This window comes from Herpailurus yagouaroundi, unplaced genomic scaffold, assembly GCF_014898765.1.
Source record: "Herpailurus yagouaroundi ecotype Mexico unplaced genomic scaffold, PumYag 163, whole genome shotgun sequence".
Lineage (NCBI taxonomy): Eukaryota > Metazoa > Chordata > Mammalia > Carnivora > Felidae > Herpailurus > Herpailurus yagouaroundi.
Window position 1 is genome coordinate 28,085,909 of NW_024412404.1, and position 17,169 is coordinate 28,103,077.

Here is a 17,169-nt window from a genome sequence, read left to right on the forward strand (position 1 = left end):
ATTTCACATTCCAATTGTTTATTCATGGTATACAGCAAAGCGATTGATGTTTGTATATTAACTTTCTATCCTGCAACCTTATAACAGTTTATTAGTTCCAGGAGGTTTTCTGTGTTTCTTTTTGTGGGGTCATTTGTTTTGTCATTTCTTTGGGATTTTCTACAGTCATGTCATTGGGAGAAAATGTTTTATTTCTTCCTATGTCAGGGAAAAATAATATATCTATATATCTATACATCTAGATATATAGATATGCACACATATACCTTTCACTGTCACATTGCATTAGCTAAAACTTCCAGTCTGATGTGGAATACAAATGGTGACAGGAGAGATCCTTGCCATGTTCCTGATCTTAGCAAGAAAGTTCCTCATTATTAAGTATGATATTAACTGTAGATTTTTGTTGTTGTTGTTGTATTTGAGTAAGTTTCCCTGTATTCTTGGTTTGCTGCGAATGTTCATCTGGAATGTGTCTTGGATTTTGTCAAATGCTTTTTCTGCATCTATTGCTATGAGCATATGACTTTTCTTCTTTAGCCTGTTGATGTGATAGATTTCATTAACTCAACCAGCCTTGCAAACTTGGGATAAATCCCACCTGGCCATAGTCTACTTGTATATGGTCTTCATTGCTGAATTGTATTTGCTAAAACTTTGAGGATTTTTGCGTCTATATTCATGAAGAATATTGGTCTGTAATTGTTTGTGTTTTTACTCTCTTTGTCTGGTTTTGGTATCACGGTAATAAATTGGGGGGTTTCCCTCCTCTTCTATTTCCAGGAAGATATCGTATAGGCATGGTGTTAATTCTTTCTTAAACAGTTGGTAGAATTCTCCAATGAAACCATTTGGATCTTAATATTACTTTGTTAGATTTATAAAAGTATAAATTCAATTCTCTTAATAGTTATATGGTCAAATAATATATTTTATATTGGATGAGTTCTAGTAGTTTCTATTTTTTGAGGAACTGCTTCATTTAAGCTAAGTTGCCAAATATATGTGTCAGTTATTTGCAGTATTCTATTATCCTTTTAATGTCTGCTGGGTCTGCAGTGATATCCCTTATTTCATTCTTCATATTAATAGTTTGAGTATTTCCCTATTTTTTCTTTCAGTTTTGTGAGAGGTTTGTCAATCTTTTGGATCATTTCAAAGAACCAGCTTTCTGTTTCATTTGAGTTTCTCTATTGATTTTTGATCTCTTACTTCATTCAATTCTACTGTTCATTAATTTTTGCATTCTGCTTGAGTTTATATTGTCTTCCCTTAATTTCTTGGAACTTAGATTGATTTGAGATCTTTCCCTTTTTCTAATGTATACATTCAGTGACTTGAATTTTCCTTTCTTAGTTGTGTCCCACAAATTTCTATACATTTTTATTTTCATTCAGCTCAACATATTTTTCTTTTTTAATTTCCCTTGAGAACTAAATCCATGGGCTATTTAGAAGTGTGTTACTTTCTAAGTGTTTGGAATTTTTTCTTTACGTTATTGATTTCTAGTTGATTCCATTGCATCAGGGGACGCATTTTATATGATTTCAATTCTTTTAAATCCCTTGAGGTTTGATTTTGGTCTAGGAATGTTCTTAGTATATACTCTATAGGTACTTGAAAAGATTGTGTATCTATAAGTGTCATTTAGATTTTGTTGACTAATGGGATAATGTAGTTGAGTTCTATATCTTCGCTGATTTTCTACCAAATTGTTCTATAATTGTTGAGAGAGGAGTTTTGAAGTCATTAACTGTAATTGTAGTTTTGTCTATTTCCCTTCGTTTCTGTCACTTTTTTTCACATATTTTGTGCATAAATATTTAGTATTGCGGTCTTATGGGTGGATTGACACTTTTATCATTATGTAATATCCCTCTATGTCCCTAATACTCTTTCCTCTAAAGTCAACTTTGATATTAATATAGCTATGTCTGCCTTCTTTTGTTTGCAAGGTGTGTCTTGTATGCCATCCTTTAACTTTCAACCTACTTATTATATGTGAAGTGAGTTTCTTATAGAAACATCGTTCATTTTTGGGGTCATATGGCTTTTTATCCACCCTGCCAATCTCATTTACATTTAATATCTTTATAGTTAATGTAACTATGATGTGTTAGTGTTTAACTGTGCCATTATTTTTTATTTTCTGGCAGTTCTCTGTTTAACATTTTTGTTTTCTTTTCCTGCTTATTTGTAGGTTAATTGAGCATTTTTTAGAAGATTCCATTTTGATATATCTATAGTGTTTTTGAGTGTACTTCTTTCTATAGTCTTTTGAGTAGTTGCTGTGGTATTACATTATAAATATATATCTTATCCAAGTCTATTGATGTCAACATTTTACCAGATTGAGTGAACTATAAAAACCTTATCTCTATACTCCTTTACCTTCCCATTTATAATTGTCTTAATTATTCCCTGTGCCTACATAAAAAATCACAATAGGTAGGTTTTATGTTTTACTTTAACAAATCTAACTTAGAAAACTGACGTGTGTTGTATTTACCCATATTTTTATTCTCTATGTTCTCCCTGATGTTCCAAAATTCCTTCTTTTATTATTCCCTTTTTGTTTTAAAATTTCCTTTAGTCATTCTTTGAAGGCAGATCTGCTGGAAACAAATTCTTAGTTTACTTTCATCTGAGAACATCTTGGTTTCTTCTTCGTTCCTAAAAGATATTTTTCCTGGATATACAATTCTGCATTGACAGTTTTCTTTCAGCACTTGATAAGTATTGTGCTACTTCCTTCTGGCCTTTGTTGTGCCTAATGAGAAATTTGTCATTTGGTTTGTGTATGTCTTACAGGCTATGTGTCATTTTTTGCTGCTTTTGAGACATTTTCTTTTCTTTGATTTTCAGACGTTTCATTATGATGTGTTTTGGTGGGGATTTGGGGGTTTTATCCTGTTTGGAGTTCACTGAGCTTCTTGGCTACCTTGCAAAATCTGGGATATTTTTAGAAATTATTTCTTCAAAATTTTTTTTATCACCCCCACCCTCTTCCTCTTCTCCTGATTTGGTTATACGCTATATATGTCCCTTGGGCTCTATTTATTTTTTCAGCCTATTTTCTCTCTCTTGTTCAGACTGGCTAATTTCTATTGCTATATCATCAAATTCTCTGTTTCCTCTATTTTCTCTATTCCGCTGTTGAACTCATCCATGGAGTGTTTTTTAAATTATTATTTTAATTTCAGTTATTTTATCTTTTGGTTCTAAAATTTCCACTTGGGGGGTGCCTGGGTGGCTCAGTTAAGTGGCTGACTAAAGCTCAGATCATGATCTCACTGTTTGTGAGTTTGAGCCCGGCGTTGGGATCTGTGCTGATAGCTCAGAGCCTGGAGCCCGCTTCAGATTCTGTCTCCCTCTCTCTCTGCCCCTCCCCTGCTCATGCTCTCTCAAAGCTGAATAAATGTTAAGAATAAATAAAAAAATAAAATCTCCACTTGATTTTTCTTGTATCTTCTCTTTGTTGTGACTTTTTCATTTATATCAAGAGTGTTTGTAATTGTTTGTTAGAGCATTTTTATGACAAGCTGAGATCTTTCTGGACCTTGGAATAATAAGTGATATTTCATTGAAAGTTGAGCACTTTGGATATTACGTTATGAGATTCTGGATCTCATTAAATCTTGTGTTTTAGCCCTTCCCCCCAATACCACTCCAGTTGGGAAGCAAGGTACTGCCTCAGTACAGCCAGCTGAAGATGGAAGTTTGTGTTTTCCTCTCTATTTTGAGTGACATACAGAGAGAAGGGAGGTTCCTTGGCACTCCTGGGAAGAAGTTGGAGTTCAGGCTCCACCATAGGCTATGGTGACATAATTCTGGCTTGGAAGGGGAGCACCTTGCATCCTCACTTCCCCATGTATCCTCCACTGAATGCAGGAGGGTGGCTGGAAGTGTGTGAGTGGCCTCACAGTTCTGAGAAGTGATGAAAAGTCCTGACTCTGTTAGGCTTATTTGATCACTTAATGTGAAGGGGGAGGGCACCTAACAGCAAAGGGGAGTGGAGCCTCATTATTTCTAGGTGGAGGCAAAAGTCCAGTATCCTCATGTGTTCTCCACTCACACTGCATTGGGGAAAGAATCTCTTACAACCCACATGATTGAGGCACATTGTTAGAATCTGGAAAGGGTGGAAGTCTAGGCTCTACACATTCTCATCGCTGGTACTGGCTGAGTTTTTTCTGCGGTGTTTGGCTAGAGTAGAGCAGTTATGACATAAAAGTTTTTTGTCTTGTTAGGCTGCCCTTTTCCTGGTCCTTTGGCTACAGAGAGCAGGCTTTTCTTGGGCCTTTCTTTACTTGCACTAAGAATTTCCAGGGAACACACTACTGTATCGTTCCTTGGTTCCAAGGACTCCCTTAGCCAGTCTTGTCTTCTCTTCCACCTTTCAGTGTCCTCTTATGTTTGTTTTATGTATCATTCAGGGTTTACAGCTGTACTTAGCAGAAAGAAAAGGGAAAAGTCTGTCTACTCCATATTTTGGAATAAGAAGTCCTTTCTCTATTATTAGTGTCAGGATACTGTGGTAATTAATGTCTTTTAGAAACATTGATTTACAGATGAAACAATGTCTGGGATTAACTTAAAATTAATTTGGGGGTGGGTAATGGGTAGAGAGATAAGGTAAATGAGATTAGCTATGAATTGGTAATTGTTGAAGATGGATGATGTATGTATGGAGATTCATTACTCTATTTTATTTTTGTATATGTCTGAAATTCTCCTTAAAAAGAAAACCATTTCCTGACCACCCAGTCTAAGTCATATTATAGGCTCTTATCTATGCTCTCCAATACAGTATAAATGTGATAAGAAGGACCAGTCTATCTTGGTCATAATTACAGCTCCAAAGCTTAAAAGTGGCATAGAGTTGGCATTCAAATTACCATGTTTCCTCAAATATAAGATGACACAGATGATAAAATACCTTTATTTTATGTATTATTAAAAAAACCCACAAGTTAAATTATGACATAGCATCAATTTTTAAAAGTATTTGAATTTCAGATGCTACAGTGTGGGGGAAAAACGCTCATTTTCTAATTAACGAAATATGGCATTTGTAGAATAAAGACTCAGTGAGGTCAAGATAATGATGAAAATGCTTTGCAAGTATTCAAGATGAGGGTATATTTCTGAAGGTTTAATCAATTTTGCAGTGAATATATTTCTTCCCAAATATTGAAAATTTATGCCCTAGTTTATAGGTTATGGTTACAAACTTGAACAGAAAATCCAACATTCTGACATGATGGTCTCCACCCTTTCACCACCAAGGATCCCTTTTATTATTTTATCCCCAAGGTCACCATATTTTGAAATATTTTGATATCAAGTAAAACTCATCCGCTAAGCTAATTTTCTTCATTTTTCATAGATTAAATGTGTAGTATTCAAACGGAGGTGATATAATCTCAGCTAAAATAAAAGAAACTTGACCTTTTACCTACCCTACATGGACTCACTACAGGGAAAAGTACATTTCCATTAGGAAATCTACCTTTTAGTTTCCAGTGCTACTTTCTCAGAATCCAAGAACTGGTGGAACTGAGATGGCAGGTGCTGGATGGCAGCTCCTATATTAAGTCAAGAGAGGATACTAAGGTAGCCAGCCCATCTTAATGTTACACTATAAGTTAGCCCATTTGTTTACACATTTCTCTGACACACGAAACTGTGTAAAGGAGTTCAATGCTACAGTGAACTGACATGGTGCAGGGTCTATTCAAGTTTCTAAATTGACAGCACAAAAATTCAATTGTTTTTTCTAGGATGAACTGGAACAGAGTAGTGAGAAGAAAATACAATTTGTGGAGTTTTAGATCACTTCCCCTTTGTGTGTCAGCTTAGATCTGAGTGTAGAGGGCAAGTCATTTATCTTTGCACCCTGAGCAGAAACTTCAGTGGATACTCACAGAAGACAGCTGTGTCTATGAATATGTGGATGGAAGGACGGTGGTCCTCAGAACCTTCAAGACATCTTCCCAGACCCTGATTTGAGCTCTCTTAGAAGGTGGGAATTAGGAAAAGGGAATGTACACCAGGAAACATTACCTTAGGAACCTGGAAGGGATGAAAAACTAATGCAGCCAGAATTCTCTTTACCTTTGGAAAGTTCCTCATGCCAGTGACTAACTCTACATTCTTAACACCTAATGTGGAATAACAAATCTATATGTAAAAATTTTCACCAAATGCCTAAGACACACTCTACAATTTTAAGAGACTCTTCTTTTTTTTAGTGTTTATTTTTGGGAGGAGAGCCACAGAGAGAGTGAGTGCAAGCCGGGGAGGGGCAGAAAGAGAGGGGAAACAGAGGATCTAAAGCAGGCTCCACGCTGACAGTAGAGAGACCAATGTGGGACTCGAACTCACAAACTGTGAGATCATGACCTGAGCCAAGGTCATATACTCAACTGACTGAGCCACCCAGGTGCCCCCAATTTTAAGAGATTCTTAATAACAGAGAAAAAACTGAGGGTTGATGGAGGGAGGTGGGAGGGGATGGGCTAGATGGGTAGTAAAGAGGGTATTTGTGATGAGCACTGGGTGTTGTATGGAAGTGATGAATCACTGAATTCTACTCCTAAAACCAATATTGCACTGTATGCGAACTAAAATTTAAATAAAAAAATAAAATAAGAGCATGCATATGAACATCTTAAATGTAGCATAATTATTTGAGAAAAAAGAGGTAGTAACAAGGGGGTCAGAATTTCTTTATTCTCATCCTACAAAAATCATGTAAACAATAGCACAGAGCTCTCCTTATTCCCAAGTTCAAAATCATCATTACATGGTAACCCTATATTTAAAATAAACAGTCAGGAAAAATAAAACCAGTTATCAGGCAAACACAGCAGTTTTGGATGTCTTGTATGGGAAACTTTCTCCTTTGGAGGTTCAGTAGATCTGTGTGGGAATCTGATGATGGGGGACAAAGGACACTGTCACAGGCACAGAGAACAGCGGTGGCTCAGTGGATTTTAGTAGTTTGTTCCAATAAGTATTCATTCGGACCCTCTTCCAGCCCCCAAACAAGAACAGGATTATATATTTGAACTCAAGTGCCAGCAATGGCTGGTCTTTCCCTTACCTCCAAAAACAACGGATTGGAGCAGATCCACAAGCCTGAAAGAAGAAAGTACAGGACTTCTAAACTTTACTTATCATTAAAGCAGACATACTAGGATTCAGGTTTTCCTTACATCAGAAAAAAGCCATAAACATGCAGCCACACAGATTGGAAAAGACCAAAAAAACAAAACAAAACAAAAAACAACCAAAAAAAAAAAACAAAAAACAGGCGAGAATCTATACAACTGCTTCTCTTCCTGTTGAAGTCTTTAAGAACACAACCCAGCTAATTTTTGCTCTATCGTATTCTTGCAGTGGGACAGCTTAATCAGTATTTGGTTTCCAAAGCAATAAATATTGGTTAAACACCTGGCAAGGCAATCATGAAGCCTGGTTAGATCTCCTCTCAATCTCCCCTTTGAGTACCAATTTGGGTCTGCCTGCCCTTAATGTCACTTCAACCAGCAAGAAAAGAAATAATTCTCTCAGAGATATTTTAATGCACCCCACTGATAACGTCATTCATTATGAAGAATAACTTATAGTAGGAACTTGGTAGAGAACAACAGTGTCAGAGCCTTTGCTCAGTCAGCTCTCTGCCAGAGATGATAGAGTAAGTTTCCTTTCACAAAGAACTTCTGGAGGTTGAGATGATGGTATTCCCTAACCTCTGGGCATCTGTTAGTCCATTGGAAAAATGGGCTAAAATATGCAAAGCAACTAGCACAGTATGTTATTACATACAGTAATACATACAGGAGGTGCTCCATAAATGTTTCCTGGTCAACTATAAAGACTGAAATTTATTGAGTACCAACTATGTGCCAGACCCCACGAACACTTCTTTATATACACTATTCCCTAATAAGTGCTAATAGCCCATTTTCTAGATGAGTTAAATAAGGCTCAAATATTAAGTTTATTTAGAGAATTAGCAAGATACATGGCTAACACTGGAACCTAGTTTGTCTGATTTAAAATCTCAAATTTTTTCCATGACTCCGCATTGCTTCCTTAAACTGTTACTTCATTTCAGTGAGCTAGACAGAAAGCATAAAGCCAGTGAGCTATATTAACAACATAAGAATTCTAAACTAAAAATACCATTTCATGCCTCAATAGATGAAAGGGAAGGTAAACAATATGAAGGAAACAATAAGCCCCTAATGAAAGAGAATAAAAAGGTGCAGTTAAATGTCTTAGAACAGACACACGTTAATTAGAAGTCTGATTTTTTTCCCTCTTTTTATAGAGGGCATTCCTCCTGCCTCAAAAAATGGACATTAGTTCTCTTTACATTCCCTTTGATTAAACTGTCCCAATCCCCGAATGTACTGGGACAGAGTGGGCAGGTCTTCTTTGAAGGCCCTCAAAAGAGTGAGGCACAGGTAGATGGCCAAGTCACTAAGCCCGTTCATCAACAAGAGTTGAGTCTTAGAGTCTATGTTCTGGAATATTAGGCTGGGTGGTCTTACCTGGATTTAATGATTTCTCTACCACATGAACCATCCTATACTGCTCCTGTATTGTTTTAAAGAACTGTTCACTTAGTCTTGGAGCTGGGTAAGAGGCAAATGATATGGAGACAGAAAAAAGAAATGAAATATAACTATGAATGCTTAAACAAAGCTCAGAATGGGTTGGGAAGGAAAGAGAAGACTTTAGCATCAGTAGAAATAAAGCCAGACACCTTGGATTTGGGGAGATGTTTAAAAATCTTAGTACCGTGGTAAAGAACTTCATTAATGACAAGTGGCTGCTGTCAGGTGCCAAATTCCGAATAAAAAGAGTTGCAGACATTGGCCACAGCCCCATATTTTCCTGCCAATACTGACACCAGGAGTTTGGACCATCCGCCAAAATTCCTTACTACTAGGACTGGATCTCCAATAGCGTTTTCTGACAGTTGACTATAAACTAGAACTTCAACAGTAATAGGTTAGAACTATTTTAGAAATATGAATAAGTGCTTTGTGATTAAACTCTACTCTCAAAACAGAATCGACTTTTATTGAAACCTCTGAAAGACATTATTATTTGTTTGCCACCAGCTTTAAATGGATACAACTGTAAATAAATGATTTTAAACAGAGCCCCTGATAAAGCCTAAACCTAATCATTTCCTATAATTCCAGTTTTATTTGGGTGTTATGTGCTTGCAAACAGACACACTTAAAGAACATATATTTATATACATATAAAATATAGATGATATGGGAGTTTCTGACAAATGATTTGTTAATGGAAATTTATTAACTATGTAATCATTGAATACCAGAGAAACTTTAATATATACAAATCGTGTGAGTTCTCAGTTCCTAAACTTTGGTTATATGAATATGCCTCAAGCACCAGAGAACAAACAATAATTCTAATTTGAAAAGAAAAAAAATCCCAAGAAACAAAAAAAGCCTTCAACTCCCTTTGTTCTTTTCTTTTTAAAACGCCATTTGGGGAAACTCTTTTATTCTACATTTCCTTCCATCTTGGTCAGTTTCCAAAAAACAGTATTAATAAAAATTGAACAGGGAAAAAAGTATAGACAAACCATTTTAGATAAAGGTGATGTCTCAAAAGAACTGTATCTGGAAATTATTCTGTCTTAAATACAAAATCGTTTTGACCTAGGAGATTTACATTATGTAACATGTATAAAAAAATCCTCAACTCTTAATTTTCAAAATTCAAAAACTCGGGCAACACAATCTTAACAAGAGTTGGGGGTGAAAGGCTTACAGGGAGATCTTTAGCAAACCCAGTTAAAAAAGTTCTTGGTTTTCAACTTCTTCCCTGGCATCTGCTAGCTGCAGAGGCAATGTGCATAATATATAGGCATCAAAAGAGACCTGATGGACTGAGCACAACCCTTCATGGGATTTCACAGGAAATCTGATGGGCAAAAGAAAGAAAAGCTGAAGAATGAAGACTGAAATAGAAAAAAATGGAAACAAAATATATCTAAGCATACGTAAGTTAGGATGGAGGGGGCTTACATGTACAAACTGACAACTGCATATGTGTGGAAGGGACTGCATCCTTGCCCACAAACTGGATTATATACACATCTATATTAAATTAAGTCAGTTCGTATATTACACCTGACAATTCAAAAAGGATGTTTCTGGTGAGAGGTGGAAGGAAGTTCTATTTACTCAGTTACTCAGGCCCCAGTCCTCTGTCCTGGTTGGCTGGTGGTCTCTGTACAGGACTCCACGGCATGGTATATGAATGGATAAAGCTTGACGTCTGGTCCGGGGGTCGAACAGTTTCTGCATTCTTCGTTGTAATACCGTAGCAAGAGCTTATACACTTCTCCTGGAAAGTAAAGGCCAGACCAAAACCCCCATTAAGGTACAAAGATGGATAGAACTACTAAAGAGCACGCTAGTTTTCTCTTAATCTAAAAAACATATCCTCATTTTTGGCTTTTGAAAATAGAGTATGAATTTCATATGCCTGGAAGGCTTTCCTGACATAAAGCTAAAAAGAACAAAACACATAAGTACCTTAAAGAAACTACTTATTAGTTCATGATTACAACAGGCTATACATGGTATAGGTATATGTGGTATTTGGCCACTTATCATTTTGGGAGTTTGTGGCAACTTTACTTCTACACTCAGCTCCCAGGGTAGCAAGGCCTTTCAGGTCCAGCTGAAATACAGAAATGAGCATGCTGTTATGTCTCATAAGTATGACTCAGAGTGAGACCTCTTAGACCTAGACTTACCTTCCTACAGTATCCCTCTTTTAGTTTTCTATATGCATAAAAGTAAAAATGGATACTAAGAACCGGTTTCTTGGCCTTATTTTAATAAGCTGACATACTCATTCAAGATTGCAGATGAAACTTTGCCAGAAAAGGATTCTGCAGACGTTGCCCATCTAAGACTTTGTCTGCCTTTCTCAAAGTCATACTTTTATTTTTTCTTATCCACTTATCCTGGATGGTGGACAATCTATCTAGACACCAAGTGTCAAGACTATCTCCTACTTACCAACGGTTAGTTTCCTTTCAGTAAGGAAAGTGTGCATGTTGTAAATGTCTCTCATCAATTCTGAGTCCCCAAAGGTGAAATAAACCACATCTCGCTCAGCTACAGCAGCTGCCATTATCTGTATTAAGGCTGTAGCAAAGAGAAAAAAACACAGCTATGTTATGACACTTTCCACCAAGACACATTTAGTTCTTTTAACCAGCTAAATTACAGCTAGTGTCCCATAGCTTTATCCTGAATCAAAGATTTATAAACCTAATATAATATACACATTATTAGAAATGGCAAATACAGATGGGTATAAATCATCTATCATGTGACTTTTCAGATATGCTGCTGAGAATATCATGAAGCCACAGGATTCCCACACAAGCACCTCTGTGGGGAAATAAATAAGGGAAGGTGCATCTAAGGCAGCACAATCAAGGCACTAAGTTGGTTGTATTTTTTTTTTCTTCTTATGTTAATCTGGAACTAAACTTTTTGTTTGCTGGCTTGATTTATTTTGTCTTATTACATAGTCACCAGTCTTTTGTATCAGATGAGTCTCTGAATTTTCCTGACCAATGCACTTGGGAGGTTCTAATGCTCTCATTAACCCTATAGCAAGCATTCTCAAAATGGGTTAGAGAGCACACCCTCATCCCTCCTGCACTCCCAATTACTACAGCAGAGAGGGAATGTTCCTGAAAACACTGAACAGTAACTCTAGTTACTGCTGGAATGGGACATTCATTGAGAACCACTGTCCCTAGGAATCAGAGTTATAAATCACTGAGCCTGAAATATATTCCTAAAAATTAATTTCCTTTATTACCTTAATCTCAGTAGACAAAATTTATTTTATTTTTCATTTAAAAAATTTTGAAGACTTTACTAATTTTAATTCCAGTATATTTAACAGATAGCATACAATATAGTGATTCATCAGTTCCATATATTACTCACTGTTCATCAAGATAAGTGTACTCTTGGGGTACCTGGGTGACTCAGTTAAGCGTCCAACTCTCTTTTTTTTTTTTAATTTTTTTTTTCAACGTTTATTTATTTTTGGGACAGAGAGTGACAGAGCATGAACGGGGGAGGGGCAGAGACAGAGGGAGACATAGAATCGGAAACAGGCTCCAGGCTCTGAGCCATCAGCCCAGAGCCCGACACGGGGCTCGAACTCACGGACCGCGAGCGAGATCGTGACCTGGCTGAAGTCGGACGCTTAACCGACTGCGCCACCCAGGCGCCCCCCAACTCTCTTTTTAAAAATTTTTTTGAATGTTTATTTGAGAGAGAGAGAGAGAGAGAGAGAGAGAGCGAGCAGAGAGGAGAGGGAGACACAGAATCTGAAACAGGCTCCAGGCTCTGAGCTGTCAGCACAGCTGAGCCACCCAGGCACCCCTAATCATCCAACTCTTGATATTAACTCAGGTTGTAATCTTGTGGTTATGAAATCAAGCCCCGCACTGGGATCCACTCCGAACTTGGGAGTCTGCTCAGGACTCTCTCTCTCCCATTCCCTCTACCTGTCCCTGACTCGCACTTTCTCTCAAAATAAATAAACTTTTGAAAAAAAAGAGGGGAGCCTGGGTGGCTCAGTCAGTTAAGTGTCCACCTCTTGATTTCGGCTCAGGTCATGATCTCGCGGTTTGTGAGACTGAGCCCCACATCAGGCTCTGTGCTGACAGCGGCATAGCCTGCTTGGGATTCTCTCTCTCTTAAAATAAATAAACTTAAAAAAAGAAAGATAACTGTACTCTTAATCCCCTTCACCTATTTCACCCAACCTCCTCCCACTACCCCTCTGATAACAATCAGTTTATCCTCTATAATTAAGAGTCTGTGTTTTGGTTTGTCCCTTTTTTCCTCTTTGTTTTATTTCTTAAATTTCACATAAGAGTGAAATTATATGATATCTGTCTTTCTTGACTGGCTTATTTTGCTTAGCATTATACTCTATAGATCCAACCATGTTGCTGCAAATGGCAACATTTCATTCTTTTTATTTAATGGCTGAATAATATTATAAATATATACATACATACATATACATATACATCTTCTTTACCTAGGATACTTGGGCTGTTTCCATAGTTTGGCTATTATAAATAATGCTGCAAAAAACATAGGGATGCATATATACCTTTGAATTAGTGCTTCCGTATTTTTTGGGTAAATAACCAGTACTGTAATCACTGGATCGTAAGGTAGTTCTATTTTTAATTTTTTGAGGAACCTCCATACTGTCTTCCACAGTGCCCATACTAGTTTGCGTTCCCACCAACAGTGCATGAGGGTTCCTTTTCCTCCACATTTTCACCAACACTTGTTTGTTTTTTATTTTAGCTGTTCAGACAGATGTGAGGTGATATCTCACTGTGGTTTTTATTTGTGTTTCCCTGATGATGGGTAATGTTGAGCATCTTTTTATGTGTCTTTTGGCCATCTGAAGGTCTTTGGAGAAACGTCAATAGACAAAATGTATTTTAAATAACAGTAAAACTGAATATAGGTATAATAAATGCTTTTCACAAGTTACATATTTTTTCCTTCATAAAAGGGGAGATGGGAATCAAACTAAAACATTTTGGAAAACAACTTCTGTAGTTTTGATTTTTGAGAGTATGTTAAAATTCTTATATTAAAAAAAAAATTAAAACAATAGGAATGGGAATGGAAAGGAGCCTATAACTGTAAACAAACAAAAACAAATTAGCCTAATTTTATTTCAAAAGAATAACATAAGTTCACTGAAGGGAAAAGGAAAAGGAAAGGATGGAGAAAAGAAATAACTAATCCAAGTAACTTATGAACATAATATATGACTAACATACTGTCAGTCTTGGGCAAGGAGAAAAGAATTACAAACAAATCCCAATTCTTTTTACTAGGTTTGCTTACCATAGTAGTTCAAGCAAAACAATTTTGAAACTAGTTTTGAATATATTACAGGATTGAGCAAATGAGTAAATGTGTTGATAGTGTTGGGAGCTGGGGTCCTTACCATGACAGAGGGGGCACACAGACATGGAATCTGGGAAGACAAAAGTAACTGTGGAGATGGATCGAAACAGAAGGCACTACTGTGTACTCACAGACTTGCAAAATACATACATTTGTGTGTGTGTGTGTGTGTGTGTGTGTGTGCATTCTTAGCCTTGTCTGCTAAAATGCTTTAAAAGAAGACACCCCAGCGGCAATGAGCACATCTAGTGCCCAGATATTGATCTCTAATACCATTCCCCTTTAATTTTTTTAATATTTATTTTTGAGAGAGAGAGAGAGAGCAAGCACGCATGACTTGGGGGGGTGGATCAGAGACAGAGAGGAAGACACAGAATCTGACACAGACTCCACGTTCTGAGCTGTCAGCACAGAGCCCGATGCAGTGCTTGAAATTATGAACCACAAGATCATGACCTGAGCTGAAGTTGGATGCTTAACAGACTGAGCCAGCCAGGCACCCCTTTAAAAGAAGACAGCCCAGCAGCATTGAGCACATCTAGTGCCCAGATCTTTGTCTCTAATACCATTCCCCCTTTAAAGGAGCTGGATTCTTCAGGGAAATGCCTGATTCCATGGTTAGGACAGGATAGGTACAAGATAAGCCCAGGATATTTTGTTGTACCAGAAAGTAAAGAAAGTGATCAGGATACAGGAGTCAGTTTGAAGGAGTTCCCACCAGCCAAATCTGGACAAGCTAGGCACCAAAATATTAAGTATAGTAAATAAATTGCAAACCACTGAAAAAGTATGAATTCTTGAGTCCACATATAATAAATAGATAATATCTAATAAATAAATGGAGAAAAAGAATGAGGGGCTCTTGCTCACTGGAGAACGTCAAAGATTAAATGGTAAGCATGGAGGAAGTGATAGCACAGGATAATCCTCCTTTGCAACCATCATGGTAAAGATTGAATCAGGCAAAAATCAGTAAAGAATACCAAATCTAAAGGAAATTTTGTCTTAAAGCGTCTTCCCACAAATTGCTTATTAGCTACAAGGGAGAGGAAAAAACTCAGTATCTATACAGTGGAGAAATCAGACAACACCTTGACTGGGTAATCAAAAATAGCATCACCAATGGGGTCAGATGGCCATCAGGTGCCTCTATCACCTATGCAGTGCTCTGACTGAGAATGTATAACCTCAACCTAATTATGAGGAAACAGCAAACTCTTTATTTTTTATTCTTTAATTCTTTTATTCTTTAAATATGTCAATGTCATAAAAGACAAAGAAAGGCTGTAGAAATACTCCGAATTCAAAAAGAGGCTAAAAGACATGACAACTGAAGGCAATACCTGACCCTGGACCCTGTATTGGAGGGCAAGAAGGATATAAAGGGTTTTTACGAGGGCAACTGACAGAATTGGAACATAGATGACAGAGTAGATAAAAATATTCTATCAATGTTCATTTATGAGTTTAATAACTGTAATGTGTTTATATAAGAAAATATTTTATTCTTAGGAAACACACACTGAAGAATTTAGGAAAAGGAGCATAAAGTACATAAATAACTTAAGCGCAAATGGTTAAGAAAAATTATGCATGTGTTCATATATATAAACGTCCATATATGTACACACACACACACACACACACACACACACACACACACAGGGGTATTTATATTTCCTTTCGTAACTTTGTAAATATGAAACTATGTTCAAATAAAAAGTTTTAAGAATTATGTAAGAAGGAAAAATATATTTAAGTTGAACTAGTAAACTTGACATAGTTGAGTATTCCCAAATTTGGGAAAGAATCTAAGACTTTATAATACACGTGAGATTCTAAAACACCAAAGTATTTCCTAATTTCCAAACTAATATTTATTGAGTATCCACAACGTGAGGTACCATTACTAGGCCTCATTAATCTTGGAGTATTGAAAGTAATTAATCTCAAATAGAGATAAGTTTTAATTAAAACTACTCAACCAATTTATGCATATGTTAAAGCTTCGGTACACTCAATTTTAAAAGGTTCCTAATTAACCTAAACTACATATAAAAATGGAAAAATGAATTGTCATTTTCCTCTACCATGAAGTACCATGTCTTACCTTCTAGTTTGAATGAAAATTTGGCTTTAAGTATTTCCTATTTAAAAAAAGAGAGAGAGATCCAAAGAAAAACACTTCTAGTCTTATTTTCTCCTTATATAGAGAAATACTAGATCACTGGTCATTTGACCCTTAAGAAAATGAAATATGAATAAAAAAACTTTCACAATTTATCTCCCTATAGAATTTATTTTAAAAATGCTGGAGCTAAGCTTGACAGAGCTACAAAAAAAAAGGCCAGATCATGGGGCGCCTGGGTGGCTCAGTCGGTTGAGCGTCCGACTTCAGCTCAGGTCATGATCTCACAGCTCATGAGTTTGAGCCCCGTTTCAGGCTCTATGCTGTCAGCTCAGAGCATGGAGCCTGCTTCAGATTCTGTGTCTCCCTCTCTCTCTGCCCCTAACCTACTCACATTCTGTCTCTGTCTCTCTCAAAAATAAATAAACATTAAAAAAAATTAAAAAAAAAAAAAAAAGGCCAGATCTTAATAAGAGAAACCAATTCTCACCACATTTTTGGTTTCACATCCACTTCTATTTGGGTACACACTGCAATCTGAGCATGTGCCAGACAGTTTGGGACTACAGACTGGAGACCTGAGTTCAGTCCTTACCCATCTGCTAGCTATCTAGGATCTATGACTTTGGTCAACTCACTTAACTCCCTTGCCTGCATTTTTCCCAGCTATGCTATGAAGGAGTTAGATCAGACGATCCCTAAAGACTCTTTCAGAGTGTAGAATTCCATAATCCCTGCTATAATTTTTCTCCTTGCACTGGATATTAGACTATAAATACACAAGTGAAATTTTCAGAAATATAATCTTGACTCTATATATCAGTAATCACTAACAAAAGATAATTTTAAACAGAACTGTTTTCAGACCTTATTATGTACAACATCCTCAGGAACTTTGCAAATCTAAATAATTAAGTCTCATGATTTAGGTGAATTCTCTTGCATCACAAGTTAGATGAGAATAAATCACAAATCTAATAGGGTATGTGGACTGATTCC

At 36.6% G+C, this 17,169-nt stretch overlaps 1 protein-coding gene across 7 annotated transcripts in view; it reads right to left on the reverse strand.

The window, feature by feature from the left end:
- Positions 1 to 6,707: 6,707 nt before the first annotated feature.
- PARG (poly(ADP-ribose) glycohydrolase) overlaps positions 6,708 to 17,169 on the reverse strand; it is a 135,795-nt gene continuing 125,333 nt past the window's right edge. For 5 of the 7 annotated variants that reach the window (XM_040485734.1, XM_040485733.1, XM_040485730.1 and 2 more), the window contains 2 exons: positions 11,088 to 11,216; positions 6,711 to 10,404 (listed from right to left, as the gene is read on the reverse strand). In XM_040485734.1, coding sequence (XP_040341668.1) covers positions 10,250 to 10,404; positions 11,088 to 11,216 — 284 coding nt within the window. In that variant the 3' untranslated portion in view covers positions 6,711 to 10,249. Of the gene's footprint in view, positions 10,405 to 11,087; positions 11,217 to 17,169 lie in introns of all 7 variants that reach the window. The other 2 variants (XM_040485732.1, XM_040485731.1) reach the window with 2 other exon arrangements.